Source organism: Myripristis murdjan, chromosome 1 (assembly GCF_902150065.1).
Source record: "Myripristis murdjan chromosome 1, fMyrMur1.1, whole genome shotgun sequence".
NCBI lineage: Eukaryota > Metazoa > Chordata > Actinopteri > Holocentriformes > Holocentridae > Myripristis > Myripristis murdjan.
In genome coordinates, this window is record NC_043980.1 from 30,081,176 (window position 1) to 30,105,235 (window position 24,060).

The 24,060-nt window shown below is 44.5% G+C and overlaps 1 protein-coding gene across 1 annotated transcript; it reads left to right on the plus strand.

The window, feature by feature from the left end:
* Window positions 1-9,171: 9,171 nt before the first annotated feature.
* On the plus strand, window positions 9,172-23,912 carry ldb1b (LIM-domain binding 1b). The gene is made up of 11 exons (XM_030074608.1): window positions 9,172-9,258; window positions 15,240-15,342; window positions 16,132-16,176; window positions 16,478-16,553; window positions 16,643-16,745; window positions 16,871-17,043; window positions 19,426-19,548; window positions 19,658-19,741; window positions 20,247-20,370; window positions 20,455-20,603; window positions 21,636-23,912. Exons 1-11 carry the CDS (start codon window positions 9,225-9,227, stop codon window positions 21,864-21,866), a joined length of 1,245 nt encoding a protein of 414 aa, XP_029930468.1. The 5' UTR covers window positions 9,172-9,224; the 3' UTR covers window positions 21,867-23,912.
* Window positions 23,913-24,060: the final 148 nt, after the last annotated feature.

Genomic DNA, 24,060 nt, shown 5'->3' on the forward strand with positions numbered 1-24,060 from the left:
GAAAGTATGAACTTGTCAAAACTGTCTGTATGAAACTGTTAATGTGGGCAAATATATGTGTGAATCACAGTTTTCATTTGTAAATGTCTTTGTGTCTGTGTGCGTCTGTGTGTGTGCGTGTGTGTGTGTGTGTGTGTGTGTGTGCGTGCGTGTGTGTAGAAGCTCATCATGCTTGTGCTATCCTTTCTCTGCCACATTGCCATGGCGACAGTGCCCTCCCGGGGTAATGGGGGACGAGTGCGCCAGAGCTATTTATTCTCTCTTTCTCCCTCCTACCATCCATCCATCGCCCTCTCTTTTCCTCCTCTCTCTCTTTTTCTCTCTCTCTCTCAATCTCGCCCCTCTTCCTACTGCAACCTGTCTCTCTCTTCCTCCTCCTCTACCCATTTCTCTCTCTCCCTCTCTCTCTCTCTCTCCTCTTCCCGTCTCCCTCCTTCCTCTGCTCTTTCTTCCCCTCTCTGATTGGCTTAACACTCTCCTCCTCAAAATGAGATACTGCCTAATGAGAGAGAGAGAGAGAGAGAGGGGGAGAGAAAAGGAGAGAGACAGGGAGAGAAAGAGAGAGAGAGAGATAGACAAAGAACAAGTGCCTTAAAAGACGGCAGCAGAAATATGTGGGGGAGGAAATCTATGCAGACTTTTGTTCCCTCTTATATGTAAAGACAGAACCTGATTTAGGTGCTCAACGCAACTCTGTGATGTCATTTTGGAGGGGAACAGCAGAGGGTGGGAGGTGGTGTAAAGGATAGATGTCTATATAGAGACAGGTTTCTATCTTGGGCATGTGTGTGTGTGTGTGTGTACTGCACGATGTATGCATGTACTTTTTTTTGGTGTGCAGTATCATTATTATTAGGTGTGTGCATTAGTGGCGGCTCATTTGGGGTCATGACCTTTTAAATAGTTTTAAGATTTCAATTGCGTGAACATGTATGGTGTGTGTGTGTGTGTGTGTGTGTGTGTGTGTGTCTGTGCGTGTGGTGTTGTTTAAGCCAAGACAGGTGTCACCCATGTCTTGTTGGATATAACCCAGGCCTAACAATCCTCACACACACACACACACACACACTCATATTCACACGCATGCAAACTTGTGCATTTAACCAAGAGAGACAAATGACAGAGATGCAGGAAAGATTAGAGCGAGATGGAGACAGTGGGAAGGAAAGGTGGAGCGGAAGAAAGAGTAATCGGGAGGGAGAGAGAGAGAGAGAGAGAGAGAAAGAGAGAGGGGAGGGCAGGGGAGATAAATGGCTGAGCAGACGGAGAGATGAGTGAAGCGAAAGAGCAACACTATGTGACACACTGCAGACAGAAAGACTAACGGAACGAGAGAGTGAATGAGCGAGACTGAGAGAAAGAGAGAGAGAGAGAGAGAGAGAGGGAGAGAGAGAGAGAGAAGCACGTCAATCGCCCCCTCCTCTCTCCTCCCTCTTCCTCCCCCGTTCCCTCCCCCCTGCCCTCCCTGCCATGTAGCAGACCTTCGCAGGATGGTAACAAGCCACTCAGACAGCAGCAGCAGCTCGCACACACGCACACACACACACACACACACACACACACACACAGAACAACACACACACGCGTGCAGGCAGCTTGTCACTAGATTCCCCATGACAATGTTCATCTACCCCTGAAGATCATTTAGACCTGTGTGTGCGTGCTTAACATGCATGTCCCCGTGTGGGTCTGTGTGTGACTGTGCATGTGTGCAGGACTGTGTGTATATATATATATATGTATGTATATATATGTGTGTGTGTGTGTGTGTGTGTGTCATTGTAACAGCGGTGGTGAAAAACAGCCCCTACATCTTTAAAAGGAAAAAAAGACCCACATCACATGGTTGTTATTCTCTCAAATCTGCCTCTCAGGTCACTTTGACAGTCCACTCTCTCTCTCTCTCTCTCTCCCTCCCTTCCTCGCTTTAGCACACACACAGACAGCCTCTCTCTCTCTCTTCTCTCTCTCTCTCCTTCTCTCTAGCTTTCTCTTGCGCACACGGAGGCACTCAGCCTCTCTCTCCCTCCCTTTCTTTTCCTCCCTCACACACACACAGGCACTCAGTCACTCGCTCTCCCTGCCACCCCCCTCTTCTCTCTCCCTCTCTCTCTCTCTCTCTCTCTCTCTCTCCCTCTCTCTCTCTCCTCCCACCTGAGCTGTAATTTGCAGGGCTGATGAGGGTGAGGGCAGAGCAGAGGCAGGAACAGAATTCTCCTCACTCCACAACACACACACACAGACACACACACACACACACACACACACACAGACACACATGGCGTGATTCACAAACAGTATACAGCTACAACTGAGAGAACCTGATCCTTTGTGTGTATGTGTTTGTGCGCTCCTGTTCTTTTTAACCTCTCCTTGGTTCCCTCTTTCTCTTTCTTTCTCTCTCTGTGTTGCCGTCACTCTCTCCTACTCTCACTCTCTCCACTCTAACCCCCCCCACCACTCTCTCTCTCTCCCTCCCTCCTCGCTCCCTGGTGGTGTGTGTGTCTATGTGTGTGAACCGTGGGGATAACAGACGCTCATGTGAGCAGCCTCAGTGGCGGCAGCAGTGACTGGTGAGAGAGGAGAGGAGAGAGGAGGAGAGGAGAGGAGAGGAGGAAGAAAGCAGGGATAACAGCCACCACCATCATTCTGATCGGATTCAGACCAGACATGTGAGAAGATGTCCGTGGGCGGCTGCGCGTGTCCCGGTAAGTAGCTGCCGTGGTGATGGTTGCTGTTAACAACGGCCCCAGTGGTTGCCAGTGACTGACTTTTCTTGCTCGGTGTTGTATTTTGGTTGGTAAGTGCAGCTGCTGTGGCGTGACTGAGAGAGAGAGAGAGAGAGAGAGAGAGAGAGAGAGAGAGAGAGAGAGGGAGAGAGAGAGAGAGAGAGAGAGAGAGAGAGAGAGAGAGAGCAAGAGGTGCCCTGGGCCCTAGGGCTCTGTTTGCAAAGGCTCATGGGAGGTTGCCCCCACAATGGCTGTGAGGATGGAGAGCAAAGAAAACACCAAAATGGATTAACATGTAGCCTTTTTTTTTTTTTTTTTTTTTTTTTTTAATATAACCTTTTTCTTTTTTCTTTCACTCAACAACAAAGTGTTTTTTTTTTTTTTTTTTTTTTCCCTTTTGGCTCTTTGTGCTTGTATTTGTTTCATTTGGAGGATAAATGGGGGGAAAAAGAGCACATTGTTTTGTTTCATGGAAGGCGCCACACAGTTAGCGGTGCAGACATCTGGGCATGAAGTTGTTGCTATGCAGCCACTAATGCTAGTTCCATTACTCTGCCAGTTTGTTGTTGTTGTTGATGATGATTATTCCTGACTGATGGCTTGGGTTAACATCAGGCCTGGAGACAGAGCGCTGGGTTCCTCTGAGGTCGATCCGGTGCCAGATGTGATACTCACTCATTCACAATGGAGGTCGGGGTATTTCAGTGAAAACTCAGCAAAGTTACCAGATCAGTTCCTCTCAGATCCTCTCATTGTGGATGAGAGCTGGCTTAGAGCAGTAAGAAGACGGGAAAAAAAAAAAACAAAGCAAAGGGTCATCAAAGTGTGACATTTAAAGGGCAAAGATCACAGACTCAGATCAAAGGCTGGCATGATTTATTCTGCAGCAATCCCCACAACAGCGTAAGATGCATTAATAAATGTTTGGCCTGCAGGAGGATGTAAGTTACCTAAGCATTGCAGGCAAGAGTGATAAGAGAGATACAGATCATTGGAAGGCCGAGAAGTCTTTCTCATTCAGACAAAGCCCAAGGATTTTTATTCAAGAACCAGCGTTGTTTCTGAAGGGTAATAAGTAGTACACTTGTTTTGTCATCTCTTAAAGAAAAAGTCACCCCAACTCTCATTCTTGTGTCTTCATGCATTGAAAATCGTGGCATGGATGTGTAATGGCCTTGTTAGGAAGTTTCCATCCTCTTCTAACCAGAAGTCTTTTCTTCCATAGCCCAAGAAAGGAGGTCAGTGAGTGCATACCTGAGGGGGAGAAAGGGAAAGACTTGCTGGCCTTGCCCTAGGTGCTGTCGGAGTACAATTATATGTTACAATCACTCTTGCGCCACCATTCCTCTGTTTGCGGCTCTGTCACGCCTACTTCCACCTTTGTTTCTCTGCCCCGTCTCGCCCTGCCGCTGTTTATCAAGGAAGTATCAGAACGACACACAAGCACAGTTTTAATTCAGGTCCAACCTGAACCCGATCGACAATCCAATAACATAACAACTCTGGAGTCACAGCATTACCTGTCACCCTTTTAATAAAACTGGTTAAAGTTGAGTAACAGCCATGGGGCTGCTGTGAGCTGGGACCTGCAGGGAGTAATATTAGTCATATTAGACCTTCATACCGTGAGGAGTGTGACTTGTTCACCATTTGTGAAGGCTGCTGAACTGCCTGCCTGTCCCCGAACCATTCTGCTCATGTTTTGAGTGGCTGACAGCAAACAGATAATTCTTCTGTTTTTATTAACTTTAATCAGACAGAGGAGGTCACGCTGCCTGAGGCAGTATATTATTAAGTGTTACACTGGCCTATGTGGCACTCTGATAGGTGGTGTAATAAATAAAAATGTAATCAGAATCATGATAGATGAACTTAAAAGCTGTATTCAATAGGAGGAGGGGACAGGGCGAGTGTGTCTGCATGTGTTTGTGTGTGGGTGTGTGTCAGCTTCCTTGCTCCTGTGCAGGGTGCAGGATCACCCTGATGTGGCCTCCTCTCCTTCACTCTCTGCCAGGCCACGGTGGCCGGTGTGGTCAGCCCTCAAACAGGCTGGATGTGGACAGAGAAGTTTAGCTGACCGCACATCCATGATCAGATTACCCTGGTGCCAGTCTTGACTTTAATCATCAGAGAGATGGAAACACTAACTGCTCCCATGTCTGTGGTCTGGAAACTCTGTTGCTGATGGATTATTGTAAAGGTGGAAAGTTTAGGAAGAGCAAATTATGTGACAACACCAACTTACCCTGGAGTCTGTAGACATGGTGTGCAGATGAATGCATGGATCATGGATAGATACAGAGCTGAAGGGGAAGGCTGAGAAAAAAAGGAAAAAAAAAAAGTCACCTCTGTGATCAAACCAGAAAGGTGCTAAACTGGGTATCAGCAAAGAAATTCTCTAGATATTATGCCAGATGATGTGTGTGTGTGTGTGTGCTTGTGTAGATGTACGTGTATGCACCAATGCATACAGTTTATCTTGAACACACAATGGCCTTGGCAAACGTGGCGTATCTGTGTGTTAAATGTGACTGCAAGCGCATACTGTTTGTGTGTGTGTGTTTTCAATCTGTGCGCAGTGCCCCGTGGTACGTAGGCAAACGCTGCCACCTCAGCCGTTAAACAAGCCAGCACACTGGAGGCGGGAGCATTTGTTTAGAATCGGCCCAAGCTATCTTGCGGTCAGATTGCATACTTAATCAGCGTGGTCATGGAAATTTCCAGAAAAAAGAGACGTATGACCGCACTCTTGTGTGCTCCACTTTTGCTCATATTGTTCTCTCTGATGTTTCCCCCTTTTCCTTCATCTTAGCTTTTCTCTCCCTTTAAGATTCTCATTAACATAATCCTCTCTTGTTTTCTTGTAATTCCTTCTCACCTGACAGTAGAAGCAGGGCTGCTGCTCCAAGTTTTTGGATACAATAGCAATGTAGGTCTTTTTTTTAAATATACAACTGACTTGTTCCAGACACTGACTTTGTTTCAGATGTGGTATTTAATAGCTATTTCAAATGCTATGTTACGATATGGGTGACCATAACTTAAAAGGACAACAGAAGTGATTTTTAAACTTTCATCCACAGCAAAGGGGGCAGTAGCTGCATGAAAGGCAAGAAACAATGCGGGTGATCGGTGAAAACTTTATCACCATCTAATTTACATACAGCAAGATGATCACTAAAAGCCAAAAACAGCCACTTTGAGCCACTCATTTCAATTCAAACTCAACCCACGGTCTTGACCCGAGCGCTGCTCGCTTCTTCACCGTGTCGGGGTTCAGAGCGATTTGCAGCAGGTCAAGAGATGCCAGTCTAGTTGAATATGATAGAAAATATGAAAGTACTGAGCCCCCCCCCAACACCCTCCCCCATCCCCCCCACCCCCTCTCCCATTCTTGCTTGTTTACATTCCAGAGCCATGTTCAACACAGAAGGATCCTCCCCCTTCTTGTGTGGGCTGAGCTTTTGTGTGTGTGACTGTACACACACACACACACACACACACACACACACACACACATACACACACTATGTGCCCCAACATGTGGATGATATAAACATTGGGCAGTGAGTGCAGGGATGTGCTCCACAGCAACAATGCACTCATGAAAAGGCTGATCGACTTATGTGTACATGCTCTGTGAAAGTAAAAAACATTTCCTCCTCTGTGGTCAACACTGCCTAAGAAAAAAAAAAAGACTATATGTTACCTTCCTCTGCCATACTTCTGTCTCTACCACTGTCTTGCACTCATCCCCCCTTTCTTCTGTGTTGCCTTCCCTCTGCCACCTCCCCTCCTTCACTCTGCACTGTATACCTTCATCCTTCCTTCCCCTCTCTCCCCCTCCCCTCCCCTCACTCCCTTTCTCTTTGACTCCTCTGATTGCTAGCGTATGTTGCTTGGCTGGCTGGCTAGATGGGGAGGGTGGCAATGAGGAGAGAGAGAGAGAGAGAGAGAGAGAGAGGGAGAGAGAAGGGGGAAGGGGGAAGGGACTGTGCCCTCTCATGCAGAGAGTCACATGGTGTCCCTGATTGGAGGAAAATGAGTAAAGACTGCAGCCTGGCTGTAATGGCAACAGACCAAACGCACAAAGGCTGAGCTGTTTAGAAACGGGTTGCACAACAAGAGAGCCTGTAGAGGAGGGCGTGACAGAGGGAAAGAGAAAGGCAGTGTGTAGTTACAGAGGAAAAAAGATGCGGATTAAGCAGCAGAGAGGAAGAAAGACAGAAAGAAACAAAGAAAGAGAGACAGACAGAAAGAAAGAAAAAAGAAAGAGGCAAGGGAGGGAAGATGTGAGAAAAGAGAGGTGGCAGGGGAAGGCAAAGAGCAAAAAAAAAAAAGACTGAGCAAAAGACGAGGAGAGGGAGAGAGAGCAAGTGGGAGATGAGCGGTGTGGAAGCGAAGGAGCGGGTGAGTGGGTGGGAGAGTGAGAGCGTGCGAGAGAGAGAGAGAGAGGGAGAGAGAGATCAGACTGTGTTTCTATGTTTTCTGCCAGGCTGAGTGGTGACGTGATTGGCTGAGGGGGGGTAGACCTGACTCTGAGATCAGAGACAGACAAAATGGCTCCCAGAGAACAGAGAATGCAGCATCAGGGCACTGTCATCTCCCCTCACACAGCTGTCAGCTGACACCAGTGTCTGACACACTCACACACAGACTAAATATGACACACACACACACACACACACACACACACACACCCTTCTTTATGGCAAATCCAAAGCCACCTGCATAATCATGATGTGAAGGTAAAAACTGAGGATGACCAGCACAGTAATGATGATGATGATGGTCACAAAGCTGTCATGATGAATTTATTTAAATTTCCCAGAAAACACTTTTTTTTTTAATGATGTATAAATAATATATACTAATAATGAACCGGCTCCAAACTGAGCCTCTCATTTAAATTTCGTCCCTGCATCCGTTGTCCCCACTGTAATATGTGACGCACTGGCCGCTGAAGTGCCCTTGTTGCAGTTTGCCTGTACTCGGCTGCCAGAGAAATCCTGAACGGGGAATTCACCCAGCAAGTGAGAAAACACTGTAGAGCGGGATGAAAACAAACACAGTTGCTCACCTCGGCCACAGGAGGGCGCTGCCACAGCAGGACAGCCTGTGACCAGAGCTGTGGTTCTCCTCTTGTCCTTGATTGTGGGTCAGTTTCACTTATTTCCCTGGCAAAGACAGCAGTGATGCATGGTGAAGTTTTGACTGAAGATGAGTGACTTCCTGTCTGTCACCTATTTTGACTTCTTGGGAATTAAAGGGGAATTACACTACTTTATTTCTCATGCAACATTTGCATAGCAGCTTTAATTGTCACTATATAAAATTGTTGCACTTTTATTTTTTGTGCTCTTGCCAAGCAGCCACATCAATCAGTGTTCTCCTTCTCAGGCAGCGAGACCGACAATTTAGTTTTTGCGATTGGGATCCACAAGCTGACACCATCACAGACTCGCTGGTGATCTAACGCTGGGCAATGTGCTCCGGATTAGCACTCGAAGAGTGACAGCTCGTACTGTGGCAGCTTTTGGGTCTTTTAACAAAGCTGAGTCAGATGGAGCTCTGTGTCTCCATCTGATCCAGTGGCAGAGTAAAGAAGACCGATCTGCCATATGAATAAAACACAACTCATCTGGCAGACAGTGAGTATTTCCCTGACCACTGCAAACAGCCCCTAAGGTATGGAGCAAGCTACCATATGGAGGATCGGGGACTATCTGTGCCTGTGCTGGCTTGTCATCTGTTTATGTCTCACTTCATCTAAGTAGCATAAAGTTGTAAAGTCCATGCCACAGAGCAGCAATTTTGGCATAAATCCTGCCACAGTCAATTACAAACGCGGTGGATGCACTCTATGAAAACAGGCTAGGGTTTCTTTTCTATTTTTAATTCCTGTTTGGGAAAACAAAAAGAGCAAGGCTGAACAGATGTCACTCTCATTGGAAGTTACCTCTTCAGATTAGAGACGGGATCAGGGATCAGTGCACCGAGCTCTATTTCTGCACACAGCCTGCAGCACAAACCCCACATCAGCCTGTCCTGAGGTCAGTGTCTATTAGTGGGTCCATGGGAGGGTGGCGGAGACGGTTGTTATCAGAACTCTGGCAGATGTGTATGCCGTTTAGCTTCCTGTTGACTAGCGGGTGGAAGTGGCACACTGCACACATTTGCACATACACATTGCACATACACAGCAGACATATAAACACATGCTGACGCTTGTGTGCACAGTCACACACACGCACGCACACACACACACACACACACACAAGACACAGTTTACTGGAGGCATTCTCCCCCCCCCCCCCCCTCGTGCCCCTGGGCCTGACAGTCTGGACATGGGAGATATCATACAGAGAGAGAGAGAGAGAGAGAGAGAGAGAGAGAGAGAGAGAGAGAGAGAGAGAGAGAGAGAGAGAGAGAGAGGAACTCAGTATTTTGGCTTGATCAGTATAGCAGTGTGCAAGTGCATCTGTAGGTGACAAAATGGCGATGTCAGAGCAGCTAGATACAGAAGGAGGTAAGTCTCGTGCTGACCTTTTTCCTTCTCTCTCTCTCATAGTTGCTTGAGCAGCAAAAGCATCACCCTGAGGTCTTACAAAACAGCTGCAAAGGAAAACTTTTGATTGTTTTTTATTGTTGTACCTCCTGGCTTTACCGCTGTCCAATGCTGTAATTTTTTATATATATTTTATATTTATATATATATTTTTTTATCAACTTTGACAAAGGCGATTGAACCAAGTTGCACTTCTGGGTTTAACTGTAAGCTTCCTAAAAAACACCATACAGTGCACTTTGTGGAGTTTATTCAGTGCGCACACGCTCCAGCCTTAATCACTTATTATACATGGATTTATGGCTTTAGGTGTGAATGTGTAACTGCACATGTTGGGAAATGAGGCTAGGTGGCGAAGGTTAGGCAGCAGTGTGTATGTGTGTGTGTGTGTGTGTGTGTGTGTGTGCGCGCACATGAGCCTCGCTGGTCGGGGTGCTGGTTGGAGATAAGGCATGCCCTATGGCTGAGAGCGAAAGAGACGGCGTGTGTAAGCCCTTCAAGCCTTATCCTGACACACCTCCCACCCCCACCTCCCCGTCACCCCCGCCACACACACACACACACACACACACACACACACACACACACACAGGGGGATTAACCCCTGTCATGTACCATTTCAATGGGTGAGCTTTGCAAAGACAAACACATACACATGCACACAGAATCACAGACACACACACACACACACACACACACAGACACACACACACAGGATTAACCCTTGTGTGTCCATTTCCATGGATGATTCTTAGCTGCTCTCCAGTTGTGACAGCATTGACTGCTCGTGTTGCCATGGCTACAAGGGCCAGTGAATGTAAGATAGGCAAATCCACATAAGTCACCCACAACAGACACTCTAAGCTAGTACCGACTACACCTCCCCCTGGTATTAGACACACAAAGATGTGGGCAAAAGAGTGACAGAAACCTCATGAGCTGTGAAGTGCTCATGTCATAGGCTTACCACGGTCAAACCAATATACATAAACTCAGCCCGAGTATCTTTGTTGCTGCTAGTGTGAGAAACAGGTCTTAGATCAGCTTATTCCCTCCATATGTCTGGGTCAGGGACTCACTTCACTTGTGTATTTCTGACATTTTCCAACCTTGGAGTCAGGACCTTGCAGGGGTCAGTTTAGAGATTTAGCACTCAAATCAAAGAGCTCTAGACTAAAGTAGCCAACATTGTTTGATAGATTAAAAACAACGAAGAGTTTAAATTGTCACTTGTGCTTATAAAATGACATCTAGCACAGCAGCAAGTTAAAACAAATCATTTTCTCCCACCCAACAGCTGGAGAGCTGCCCTTACAACTAGAAAGATGCACACCCTATGAAAATTCATCATCTGGTTTTATTGTCCTGTCCAACTACATTTGCATTTACAGTACAAATGTCCATATATCACGAGTGCAGCTGTCCATATATCATGCTTTAATACCCAAATTCTTCAACTGCAAGACCTACTGGAGTTGACTAGACTAATAATTGGTCTCCAAACCACAAAAAAAAAAAAAAAAAAAAAAAAAGTGCACAGGAAATAGTGCTCCAGGTAATGATAGCTCCCCTAAAATGGGCATGCAGAGATTTGGAGTGGAATTAGACTTCCAAATCTACGTACAAGCAGTCAATCCAACTTTTATCTCTGGGTATGATTATTCATTATTCTAAATTGTACCACCAGAAAAAAAAAAAGTTTTACTTAAACCAAAATTACTTATTTAATATTACCATTTAGATTCACAGCCGCTGTGAAAAGCCAGGCAGCCTGTCAGCTCTGTCACAGACCAGCTCCCAGACAGCTTAATTTGTGAATAAATCAATTATGGAAAACTGTTTTTTTTTTTTTTTTTTTTGGCTCCTGGTGTACATACACAGTGTGAAAATCAGATGTACGGGTTGTGTTTGGTAACAATTGTTACCAATTGTTACCAATTTTTCTGGGGACCCCATAGCACCCCAAGGACCCCAGATTGAGAACCGCTGGGTTAGGACATCCAGGTGGTTCAGGCTGAGGCACCTGCCATGTCTATGATGTGGCTGTGATGTCCTGGGTTCAAATCCAGCCTGGGACCTTTGTTTGCGTGTTACAGCTGCATGTTGTGTCTCCCTTGCTCTCCCTCCCCATCTTTCCCAGCTATCGCCTCTATGTGAACTATTCAATAACACAGTGATATAACACACACACACACACACACCCACGGGAGACCCTCAGTTTTGTACTTGAAGCATCTCTTCAACTTTGATATGAGATCACCGGCTGGAAAACATGAGGAGCCCCTGCCATTCCTCCCTTGGGAGATTACTATTATATAACAAATAAGTAAAAACTGTCTCTCTCTCTCTCTCTCTCTCTCTCTCTCTCTCACACACACACACACACACACACACACACACACACACACACACACACACAAACTCCTGACCTAATAACTACCTGGTTCTTTTTATAACCCAACTTTGGCCATATGGGTGGATCCTCTCTCTCTCTCTGAATATCTGATTATAATTTGAGGCGATTTAAGCAGATTTAGAGGTCTATGGGACTATGGGATTCTCCTCTTGGCTTAGTGCTTCCCGTTTGAGTGTGTGTGTGTGTGTGTGTGTGTATGATGGACGGGGGGGCACATGATCCCCAGTGGTAATGGATTTAACAGAGTACCTTGGAGACAGCCGAGCTTGCAAACCCCCAAAATTCACAGTAATTGTAAATAGGCGCACTCTTTGTCAGTGCCTTGTATGAGAGTTGATATCAGTCGCCTTACATGCCATTGACTGACTGACTGATCAGACTGCTGAATCAGCTATGTATGCCTATTGCACGGGCCACTGATGACACATGACTCGGGCCGTCTGAGAGTGCTCCCGCTGTCAATGCATTGCATGTCTCTATTCAGTTGTTTGCAGAGGGCTGATTATGTGCACTAATTAGGCCAACATCAAACCAAATTGCAGTCAACATTATCGCCGGCCGTAGCCATCCCCCATACGCCTCCACTCTGCTGTATTAGGCCAATTTTCATCTGTGTCAGTTAGGAAAGGGACGAGATGCAGGGAGGAGAAAATGCTTACCAGACAACCTTTATGTGCAGTTGTGCACTGGAGTGGGGGGAGGGAGAAAGGGGAGAGGGCGGCTGACGGTGCTCGCCCCTTCCAGCGACAGAGAGGAGAGAGGAGCAAATGCATTGCGGAGGGAGAGGGAGAGGAGGAGGAGGAGGGCCTACAGCTATTGTTCATGTCCTCCCGTGAACAAAGGGCTCATCGGGGTCCGTATGTAAACCCACAGCAGGCTGCAGCCCATTGACAAGGCCTCATGCGGGACAAAACATAACCGACCGACTCCCGCAATCTCGGTTCCTTTCTTTTTAACCTCCGCTACTTGAGAATATTTTTTATTCCAGTTCAGTGGGACGTATTGGTTGGTGCGTCGCGTCCAGCCAACCGCCGTCCAGCGGGCCTATCCGTTTTTACGCACGGAGCGTACACACGGTCTATCATCACGGATCTGTAAACATCAATTTTCTGATTGGACTTCTTTGCAGGTAAAGGGTCGCTTTTCTGAAACGCACGCACCGGCTGATGCCCCACAGCTCCCACATCTATTAAATAATGTTTACCTGCTGCCGGGCTGTAGCTTCGCGTCTTATTTCGGTGCTTTCTCGCAAAAACGCTTTAACGCTAAGGTGTTAGCAACGCAGCTAACTGGATACTAACTGCTATGTAGCTTGCTAACGTTAGCTTGCCAGGGCAGTTGTGTGCCCTGCAGGCCTACAAGGCAGTGTAGTGTGTAATCGGCATTTTTGGCAATTGAAGGTGCTATGGTTACCTGTTGTTTTGTTTGTCTTCTGTGCCAGCATTGATGGTTATTATTACTCAACTATCTTACTCAAATCACCTGTGTTCAACGTTTAACTGCAGCTAGCTAACTGTTATGTGTTAGCATTATCCGGTTGCTCTCTTTCTGGTTGCCATTGTAAGCAGAAACTGCCAAATGTTGCCATAATACAAGCGTTATAACCAACGTTAATTTATTAGGGAAAGATGAAGATGGTGAAAATGTGTTTTAAATGTAAAATATCCCCAGCTTCCTGTTGGTTTAGGAGAGAGTCAGTGTTGTTATATCGCCTGTTCCGTTTTGATAACGAGACTCCTAGCAGCCATGGTAGCAATCTGGGATGGCCAGGTCGAGGATGGTGACAGGTTGTTATTATTTGGGGGAAATTTGCTTGTGCCGAAGGACTTTACAAACTGCAGTTACTCTGAAATTGAATGCCTGATTTGTGCACCTCATCAGTGTTGCCCTACGTTTCGCTTTGACATGTCACATTTGTTGTGAAAGTTTGGTTTCTGTCATGCAGTGCATCACTTAGAGCCAGGAAGTACGTGTGTGTGTGTGTGTGTGTGTGTGTGTGTGTGTGTGTGTGTGAGAGAGAAAGAGAGAGAGTGTGTGTTTGTTTTTTATGTGTATGCGTGAATGTATGTAGAGATAGAAGAGGACTATTCCCAGTAGAGGAAGTGGAGTCTAGCTGATGTGATTGTGAAGGGCTGTCATTAACCACTAACACAGGAGAGGAGAGGAGCTAATGGAGCTCTCAACAACTAATGGACACATAACCATTGATTATTTATTTATTTATCAGCCCATTTGTTTTCCTCTGGTGATGCAGCCATCATTGTTACCTCACATAGTAAACAACTTGGTTTTACACAAAATGAGGGTGTGATGGGTGCTGTTGATGTCGTCCTTGTTTTGAAGACGTGCTTGTCACTTAATGGCAAAACTTTGACCAACTTTCCTTTGTTAATTTATTTGAGTAAAACTGACAGTGGCCACTGATTTGCAAGGTGCACATAGAGTTAGAGTTGAAGTCTGCGGTGTGGTAACTTGGCAGTGGCACGACCCCTCTCTTTGCAGCCAGGCGGCTAAAATGAAGCTGAGCTGTTGTTAAAGAGGATAAATCTGTCAGTGAGTTATAGCTGAATTTGGGGCTTGTTTTTTTAAATTGCTGTGAATATACAAGAGTGTTATAAGGATTATAAGAGACCGCCCTGCTTATGTGTGCATCTGAAGATCAGAGTCAGGCTCCAACCAATATAAAGCAGAACTTTGAGAATAAACACACATTATGTCAGATCATTTGCTTCTTTTGAGTCAGGGGACAGTATTACTCTTATAAAAGGGTGGTTATAAACCTAAAATAGATCACAAATCACCATTCAGCTCTGCTTGGCTGAACAGCACTTTCTGTCAATCCTACTCCAAGTTATTGCTCCCTGTCAGTCTGTTTCTAGATCATAGACACACACACACACACACACACACTGTCAGTGAGATGTTTAATATGCAGAGACAAGACAGAAGGACATTAAAGAGGTGGGGCTTCACCGTGGCAACGGCAGAGGTCGTGACCTAGCGGCCGCCATGCCTGGATGGCCTTTATAGTAGAGCTGGGCAATTAGAGTAGGGCAGGGGGCGGAGCCATGTGAGTGAGTGTTAGAGAGAGAGAGAGACTGTTGTCAGTATTGGGCTGTTGGGATTTGATGGAGCTCAGTATGTTATTCAGGGGGAGTTGAGTGACTGAGTGTGACTCTTTATGGTGCAGTATGGTAGGAGCACATTCTATAAAGGAGGCTCTCCTCATCTCGTTGTTGTTTTGCGCCTTCCTGTAATATGAATGGCCTATTGGGGATGACCCGTGAATGAGTGCAGCCATCTGAAACTGGGCCATACTGGTCAGCTCGAGCTGTACATGCACTCACCCTCACATGACAGTCGTTCTTTTAAGTGGCGCTCCAAAAATGTGTGGCTAATGTGAAAAATACTGTATAGTTTGAAAGCACGTTGACAGACTAGCGTGAAGCAGACATGTCTAGAAATGTGTAATGTTCACGCATTTGAGTTGTCTCTGAGCGATTTCCTTTGCTCTCTTCTCTTCCAGGCTGTTCCTCCAAGTCGTTCAAACTGTACTCCCCCAAGGAGCCCCCCAACGGTAGCGCCTTTCCCCCTTTCCACCCCGGCACGATGCTGGACAGAGACGTGGGGTGAGTTTTGTGTCTGTGTGTGTTGTGTTTGCTGTGTGAGTTTGAGTTTGAGTGTGTTGCTGAGTCAGCTCAGGACAGGCAGTTAGCCTCTGGTGTCAAATCAAGCCAGCAGGAAGCGGAGCAGCCAATATCTGTTGTTGCTGCTGTTTCATACAAGTTGTGTTGTGGTGTTATTAGTTGTTATTGCACTCTTGGTTTACAGCACTTAATGCGCAGTGTGCATTTTGAAATCGATAAGGCAGAACCACTTGATTGTGTTAACTGGAGGAACATGCTTTTAACGCTCACCAGGAATTCTTCAGGAATACGTAACTTTTTACAAATCAGTCTTTTAGATGGCATGTATAGGCCTTTATTCTCTGTAATTGATTGTACTTTTGTCAGAGTAATACCTATTTCCATGTCAGTCTGGGATGGGTGCACTGCATTCCGCTGCTTGTTTATTTGCAGTTTGTTTGTCTGAGCATCAAATGCAGCTGGTGTGTGTATGCCTGTTTTTGAGAAGTGTTGTGTCATTAGCGGTATTTCCCTGTATTATCCAATTTGTCCCATGTTTGGCCGGTGTCCCAGGTTTTTAAGGACAGACTAGCTCCAAGAGGAGGAGGCATATTGGTATCATAGCTGGCTTTTATGTCCTGGTTTTTTGTCCCACTTGATTTAACTCCATTTTATTTTCTGTTGTTAACTGGTGTCTTTATAAAGCACTTTGTAACTTCATTTATACAGCACTTTTCAAAAACAAAGTATTAGTAATAATAACACTGTCCCTCTCTGACTCTTGTTCTCCAGTCCCACCCCAATGTACCCTCCCACATACCTGGAGCCAGGAATAGGGTAAGACCACATTACTTTCCATTATCTGTAATTGTGATATGAAAAAGGCAATACCACTAGCACAGATAAGGCTGTGGCAAGTTTGGGTCTAATCTTTCAATAGTGATTTTGCAATTAGTCTGCGATAAGGCCTAAAAGTATGGAGGCCATTCTGTTGAGCTTGCACAGTGCCATGATTGGGATAGTATCCTGGTTCACTGACATCTGTCTTATTGCCACAAGCTAATGCCTCTCTTCTCATCCCCCGTCCTACTTGCGCTTGGCTCTTCTCTGCTGCTCCTGTGTGTCTGTGGCATTCCAGGAGGCACACACCATATGGCAACCAGACAGACTACAGAATATTTGAGCTCAACAAACGGCTACAGAACTGGACAGAGGTATGTTCACGCAGACATACACAGGCACACACAAAAACACCTTGAAAACTATGTTGCTAATTGATGATTCCCCTGTCTCCGCTCTGTAGGAGTGCGATAACCTGTGGTGGGATGCGTTTACTACAGAGTTCTTTGAGGATGACGCCATGTTGACCATTACTTTCTGTCTGGAGGATGGACCCAAACGCTACAGTAAGAAACAAACCATTAGCCATTAACCATACTGTCTGCTATCCTTGGACCACATATACACAATTATTCTGTGCAATACAGTAATGTCTCCTTATACTTACTGTGTTTCCTTCCTTTGTCCTTAGCAATTGGCCGGACGTTGATTCCTAGGTACTTCCGGAGTATATTTGAGGGGGGCGCCACTGAGCTCTACTACGTACTGAAACATCCCAAGGAGTCCTTCCACAATAACTTTGTCTCTCTTGACTGTGATCAGTGCACCATGGTCACCCAGAATGGAAAGCCCATGTTCACACAGGTAAATATGTGTATTTGTACATGTATATGTGTGTAATGTTTTCCCCATATGGTCCAGAAACCATCTCTGTATCAAATACAGATGACTGGTGTATACTTGCAAAGAGTGTATCCTCAAATTTAATTTGGGCTGAGGCTAATGGCTCTAGGGCTAGGTGAAATACTGATATTATCTTGATATCATGGTAAGTTTTGGCCTTTATTTTATTTTATTTTTTTAAAGGCTGCATTACAGTAGAAGGATGCAATTTTCTGAACTTATTAGACTGCTCTATTATTTGTCCTACCTGCTTGGTCATCATATCCACATTACTAATTACTGCTTCTGAAAAATCTCATGTTTAAATATTTTGTGAAAGTGCACATAACCATCCCTATGATAAATTCACAATATTGGCATCAAGTGGGAGTGTAAAACTGAACCATTAAAAAAAAAATGTACAGTGCACAAATACACCCTACAGAGTTCTCACCAGAACAGAATTACAGTCCTCCTTATAACATCCCCAAACCTTATTTTCCCCCAGCAGTTACACTGCCATAGATATTTGTTGTGGTTAGGGAGCTTGCTTGCAGTGTGTGCACCGTGGGTTTGAGTCCTGCTTAATGCAGCCTCACCATGCACTAGTGTCCCTGAGCAAGACATTTGTCCCATAGCTCCATAGTCGCTTCGGGGTGTTTCCGTGTTATTTATTCATTCGTTTGGGGAAGTGTCCAATGGTGCATCTATAGTCGAAGGTTTATGTATTAAAACACATTTGCTTCCACACAACTCGGGCCGATTTGTGTCTCTGAAAAACCAAAGGTCATTGGATACGCAGCTGACAGCGTATTGGTTTGAATACTCCGAGGTTACGTAGTAGTCTTGATGGACAGATACAGTTTTATTGCATTGATAGTAGCTAGGCCTACATACATTTTGTAGTGTCATTCTTCTTGTGTGGGTACTCCTTTCCCATAACCACAGCTTCCTCAGACGATGGATAATGCTCTTGTCCCATTAACTGTCACATGCCCTGGGTTACACCATCTGATGTTAATAAACAGTGCAAGTCCCCCGCCTTTGTTTTTGTTGCATAGTTTAGTGTCGCTGTCAGCTCTCATGGTGGTGAATCCCGGGATGTCCATGTTGGCATTGGGTGTTTTTCCAGTTAGAGTTATATCTCATTTCCATGAGATATAGTAGACTGCAGTCCCAGTATGTTCTCTGATTTCTAACCAGAGCGGCTCGCTCGTCTGTCTGGTTGGCCAGCGAGTTCACATTCCCTATTACCACTGATGCAATATATGGTTTATATCTCCTGCATTTCTCTCTCAGGAATCTGGAATGGGGTGCATATGCTCCCAACCAGCCTGCAGTGTACAGTTGCCGATTAAAGAATACTTGTTAATTTCATGTTGTTATCCCAAATCCCTGATTGAAAAAAAAATCTTATTTTTGCAAATGAGACAAAATTCCTTTACCTCCCTAATATCAAGATACTTGATCAGTATATTTGATTCTGTCTATATTGTCCAGCCCTACCTTGTACACAAGTAGAGGGTTTTTGTGAGGTACTGGGCAAAGTTTGCCTCAAATACTGTTTGTCAGATGTTTCTGTCAAGAAAGAGGGTAAGGTTACAGTGCAACCGTCACCCTATAAATTCAAGACCCCCTTGAGGACAGCATCACAGCAGATATTGAAGACTTCTTTTAGCCAAGTATTTTGATCCTTAACTGCTCCGTTAGAGTACCCTGGTGTACATGTGTAATGGTATCAATGTGAGGCACGTTCTTGCTGGGGAAAAAAGTTTTTAAGGCCAGCTTAGGCTTACTTGAATGGCCTTAATCTTTGCTTCCTTGAAAGAAGCCACTTTATAGATTGACTGCCTTTCTTCAGTGCTCCTCACGTACTCCTCACTTAAACCTCTAACATTTGCCTTAAATCTTTAACTCATAGTTCTTTGTGGCACATCACATTTAGAGACCATGTGCTGTTTACACATCTCTGTTGTAGAGATGAAATCATTAGTGGTTTCATGGTAAACCATAGTAAGATCCCTGATGGTTAGTATTACCGTTTCAAATTTTAATGATCATTCAAAGTGTTTGAGTACCTTGCTTTGAAAGACTCAAAGTAAATACTGTCCAGCATCAACCAAAGTTAGTAACAGTCTCCTAGATTGCAACAATGCACTGTTGCATAGTACGTAAGCGCATAGTGCTGCTAGTTTTATTTGTGGTTTTCAGCGTAAAACTGAGTTTATCAGTGTGAATTAGCAGTTTTTGAACATTTTCAACACGTTTTAACAATACTGCGATAGTACTGATAACTGTGGTAATTTTTGTGATATGAAATTTTCATACCATTTAATCTCTACTCTGTCCTGTCGCCTGCTCTAGGTGTGTGTGGAGGGGCGCTTGTACCTGGAGTTCATGTTTGATGACATGATGAGGATAAAGACGTGGCACTTCAGCATCAGACAACATCGTGAACTCATCCCCCGCAGCATACTGGCCATGCATGTGAGTAGATACATTTGTAAAGGGAATCCACACAGAAGCACATGGTTTCATGTGTGTGTGTGTTTGTGAGTTTGTCAGCTTTGTGACCTGTATATTGCTGCCGTCCCAGGCCCAGGACCCTCAGATGCTGGACCAGCTGTCCAAGAACATCACAAGATGTGGTCTGTCCAACTCTACCCTAAACTACCTCCGAGTAAGTAAAGCACACATTCAGCATTATGCTTCAAGAATGATACTAGTGTTGATGGAGCAAAAATGTGCATAACCGTGAGAATCAGCTTTGCACTTTTGCTATTTCTTCTTATCAAATGTATGCAGGCTGTTAATTTGGCCTCAGTTCCTGGTAACCCTGCCCCTCTCCATGCAAAGTGCCTCATTGGTGGTTCACAGTGTGAACCACTATGCATGGGAACACTATTTTCAGTTATATAATATCAGTGCACAGATACTCTGAGGACAGATACTTTTTTTTTTTCATTTGACTCTGTTGGGGCCATGAGATACTGATCTGTAAATGTGCATAAATTGTAACAGAAAGGGTAAATGTAAAGAGGTAGACAAAGTGTTGATTAATCGGGGAAACAATTGCACAGGCATGACAATAGTTCCACTTTTTTTTGTGTGTGTCATGGAGATAAACATTGCTGACTAAACATCTTGCACTGCCCTTGCTGCTGCTGTCTTTCCTCCGCCTGCAGCTGTGTGTGATCCTGGAGCCCATGCAGGAGCTGATGTCCAGACACAAGACATACAGCCTCAGCCCCAGAGACTGCCTCAAGACCTGCCTCTTCCAGAAATGGCAGAGGATGGTGGCACCACCAGGTGAGTGAGCCACATAAATACACATTTACACACAGACACACGTGCCCAGTTTACTTACTTTCTCCTCCTTTCCCTCCTCTGCAGCTGAGCCAACACGGCAGGCCCCCAACAAGCGGCGGAAGCGTAAGATGTCAGGCGGCAGCACCATCAGTGGAGGAGGAGGAACCACCAACAACAACAACAGCAAGAAAAAGAGCCCTGCCAGCGGCTTCCCCCTGTCCAGTCAGGTTCCAGTGAGTACCTCAGTGCCATCTACTGACCTCACCATGCTATTACACACATGTCAGATGCCGTTACTGCATTATTCGTAGATGAAGTACTTTATTCTTCCTGGAAGGAACACTGCTAGAGAGAAGGAATTGGTTTTTCACTTCACAAACAATTTTTTTAATGATGGCTGATGGTTCCCATTCCTGCTCAGAAATGAAATGATGAGGGCGTTTACAAATACCTTTTCTAGTATTCAGATAATATGGCTTTTACGAACAAATATTTGTTTATTTTATCTAATTTAATTGGCCTATAAAATTGCATTGGGCTATAGTGGAGTATATTCCAAACACACACTAATCTCCCAAAGGATAGAGGTGCAGCTGGTAACCTCCTCCACAATGTCAGAAGCCTGCAGTGAAACATGACATTGTAAATGACATTTTTCAAATTCATATAATTTACTTTGATTTGAATCTTTTTAGACTTACCTCCTAGTACTTTTTTTCTTCTACTATGGAAAGTCAGCAACATGGAACTGAATGTGAGAAATAAAATAAAATTAAAGTCTGTGAGTGATGGATACAAAACAACAAAGTGACAACAGTTTATTTCTCAAACTTATTAAGAGAATGACTTGGGTGTAAAGGCAGTTGAATCCCACATGCAGAGAGTTAAACACAAAATTACCAAGTCAGCCTGCCCGCAAACAATAGGTATTTCTCATTTCTTTGTACCCTAGTGAATTAGTTTTTTTTTTTTTTTTAGTTATTGTAAAATTGATTTGAAATTTTATTCCAAGTGTCCCTAAAAAGTCTTACATCTAACTTACCTTAAACTGTAGGTACCCTCGTAAAACTTACCAGCATCTTGTTCATGGTCAGCCTCCATGTCACTCCATACACACGACCTCACATGACTGTGGTCGGGCAGAACTCCCGATTTGTTCAAACTCTGACATTATACGCAAATAGCAGCCTAACACATGATTAAACAAACATCCAGGTCTTTGGCCCAGCCCCAGAAATGATCTTGTGTGGTTTGCTTCTCTACAGGATGTGATGGTGGTTGGGGAGCCCACGCTGATGGGCGGGGAGTTTGGCGACGAGGACGAGCGTCTGATCACGCGGCTGGAGAACACACAGTTCGACGCGGCCAATGGCATCGACGACGAGGACAGCTTCAACAACTCCCCGGCGCTGGGGGCCAACTCCCCCTGGAACAACAAGGCCCCCTCCAGCCAGGAGAGCAAGAGCGACAACCCCACCTCACAAGCATCGCAGTAGAACCCAGAGCCCCGCAACCTCAACACCAGTCCCTCTCTGTCACTCTTCAGGCCCCACCCCCACCTACCCAGACATCACCTCAGAGCCCAGATCAGTCAAACAGCTCAGAGGCAGGTAGCCCGGCGGAGCTCAGGGTGCCAGAGGCTCGATAACACCCTTCTCAGACGTTGTCGTTGAGCCCAGAGGAAGTGTAATAGGTTTCATCATTTCAGTGACTTTCCAGTACTTTCCAACTCTGTCTCCCTCCTCCTCCTCTTCATCTCGATCGTCCAGTCTGTTCTCACTCATTTCCACAGGTCGGACAGCAGGTGGACAGATGTGAGAAAGGAGGAGCAGAGATTTGTTGTAGGCGAGAACTGTACAGACAGAAGTGTCCATATTGAAACACGCATGTAGGAAGAGGCGGGGCGGAGCGGATGGTGACAGTGGGGCTTCGAGGTGGTGGCAAGTTGCTTAGGGACAGCTAGCCCACTTATCCTCTAATCTGATTCTCAATTCTGGTCTGTTCTGTTGAAACGTAAGTTACAATTCGTTGTAGAGGCTGTTGGGAATGTGTGTGTGTGTCTGTGTGTGCGTGTGTTTGTGTGCTTGAGTTTGTGTGGTGTGTGGAAGCAGTCAGCCTGAACAAGAATTGGGGCTTTGCCAAAGCAGATGGACCAGAATTTAGAGTCAATCATCTAAATCATTGACAGTCACACACTAGTAGGAGAGTTGTACTGTGGCACTAGGGATATGTCTTACACATGCACACATACACACACATATACACACACACACATACACACACACACACGCACGTAAACATACACTTATACATAATGATTGAAGGATTTTGTGTCCCCTAGTGCCCAAGCCCTCTCTGATTAGACTACAGCAGATACATCCTTTTGAACAGAGCATTTAAAACACACACACACATGCACATACACACAGTTACACATTTTAAGAGTTTTTATACAGTATCTATTTCCCTAGAATGTTTTTTAATTTGTATTAAAACTCCTTCATTTCAATTGTTACTTTTTTTATTTTCTACCAATATTGAAAAGCTACAGACCAAGGAGCAACACAGGACTTTTATCCCTCCCCTCCTCTAAAATATATTGTTTTTATCTTTTATGTTTATAAAAGAGAAATAATTTAGTGTGGATGTTTTTATTTTTGTCTTTTTTTCGTTCCTTTTTTGGAGATTTGAATTTTTGTGTATTTGTGCTTGTATATTTAAGGTAGTAGCAAAGTTCTGTCTGACTGTAATAAAATGTATTCTTACTTAGATTTACCTAAAGCCATCCCAATCTAATGTAAAGAAAAACAAAAAAAAGGAAAAAAGGAGAAAAAACACCCATGAACCTTCCCCTCTTTCTTCCAACCCACTCTTCTCTCCTCCCTCTTTTTTTAAAACTTGTGTAAATGAAATTACAAAACCCCAGGGGTACAATGGCACCATTGAGAGGTGATTTTTTTTTTTCTCCAATTTAATTTCTTGATTTTTATTTATTTTGGTATATTCCGATATTTGTTTCTGTATATTTCATGTATACAGGAAATGATTTTTCACATAACATTCATCAAAATTCAGTCTCCTCCCATTTTCAACTTGATGTCAAGTGAATTTACTAGCTGAATTTGTTAGCTGACCAGTGAATTTCATGTTTTTAATCACTGGCTGAAATCACAGGTTTTTATTAGTTTTGGGCAAAATTGTCTTCATTTGTGTGGTCTCTTTCACAACCCACAGAGTGGTACCCTCAGTCACCCAAAAACCCTCTAAAACCAGCTTTACATCAAGTTCAATTGGCATCCATCTGGTAGCAATGCTGAGTCTCTTTCTGTAAATACAGCTAAAGCTCTGTTATTGTTCTGTACATTTCCATTTCATCACAGTTACTTCCAGCAACAGTTATGATTAAGTTTGAATGGTGACTTGTACCTTCTGCAAACCCTGTAGAAAAATCATTGATATATATTTTTTTGATTTGGTTAGTTTTTGCCCTTGATAATTAATGTATGGTACCAATAAAAAGATACATTTTCACTTTAAAAGATCATGGAGTTTGTGATTTTTTTTTTCTTAAATATATATGCGTGTTTAAAGTTAATTTGATGGATGACATTAGTGACAGTCTGTGGCAGTGATTTTAGGTCTCACTCCTATTTTAAAGACCTCAGCCATGACTTAGGTATAAGTTTCCCA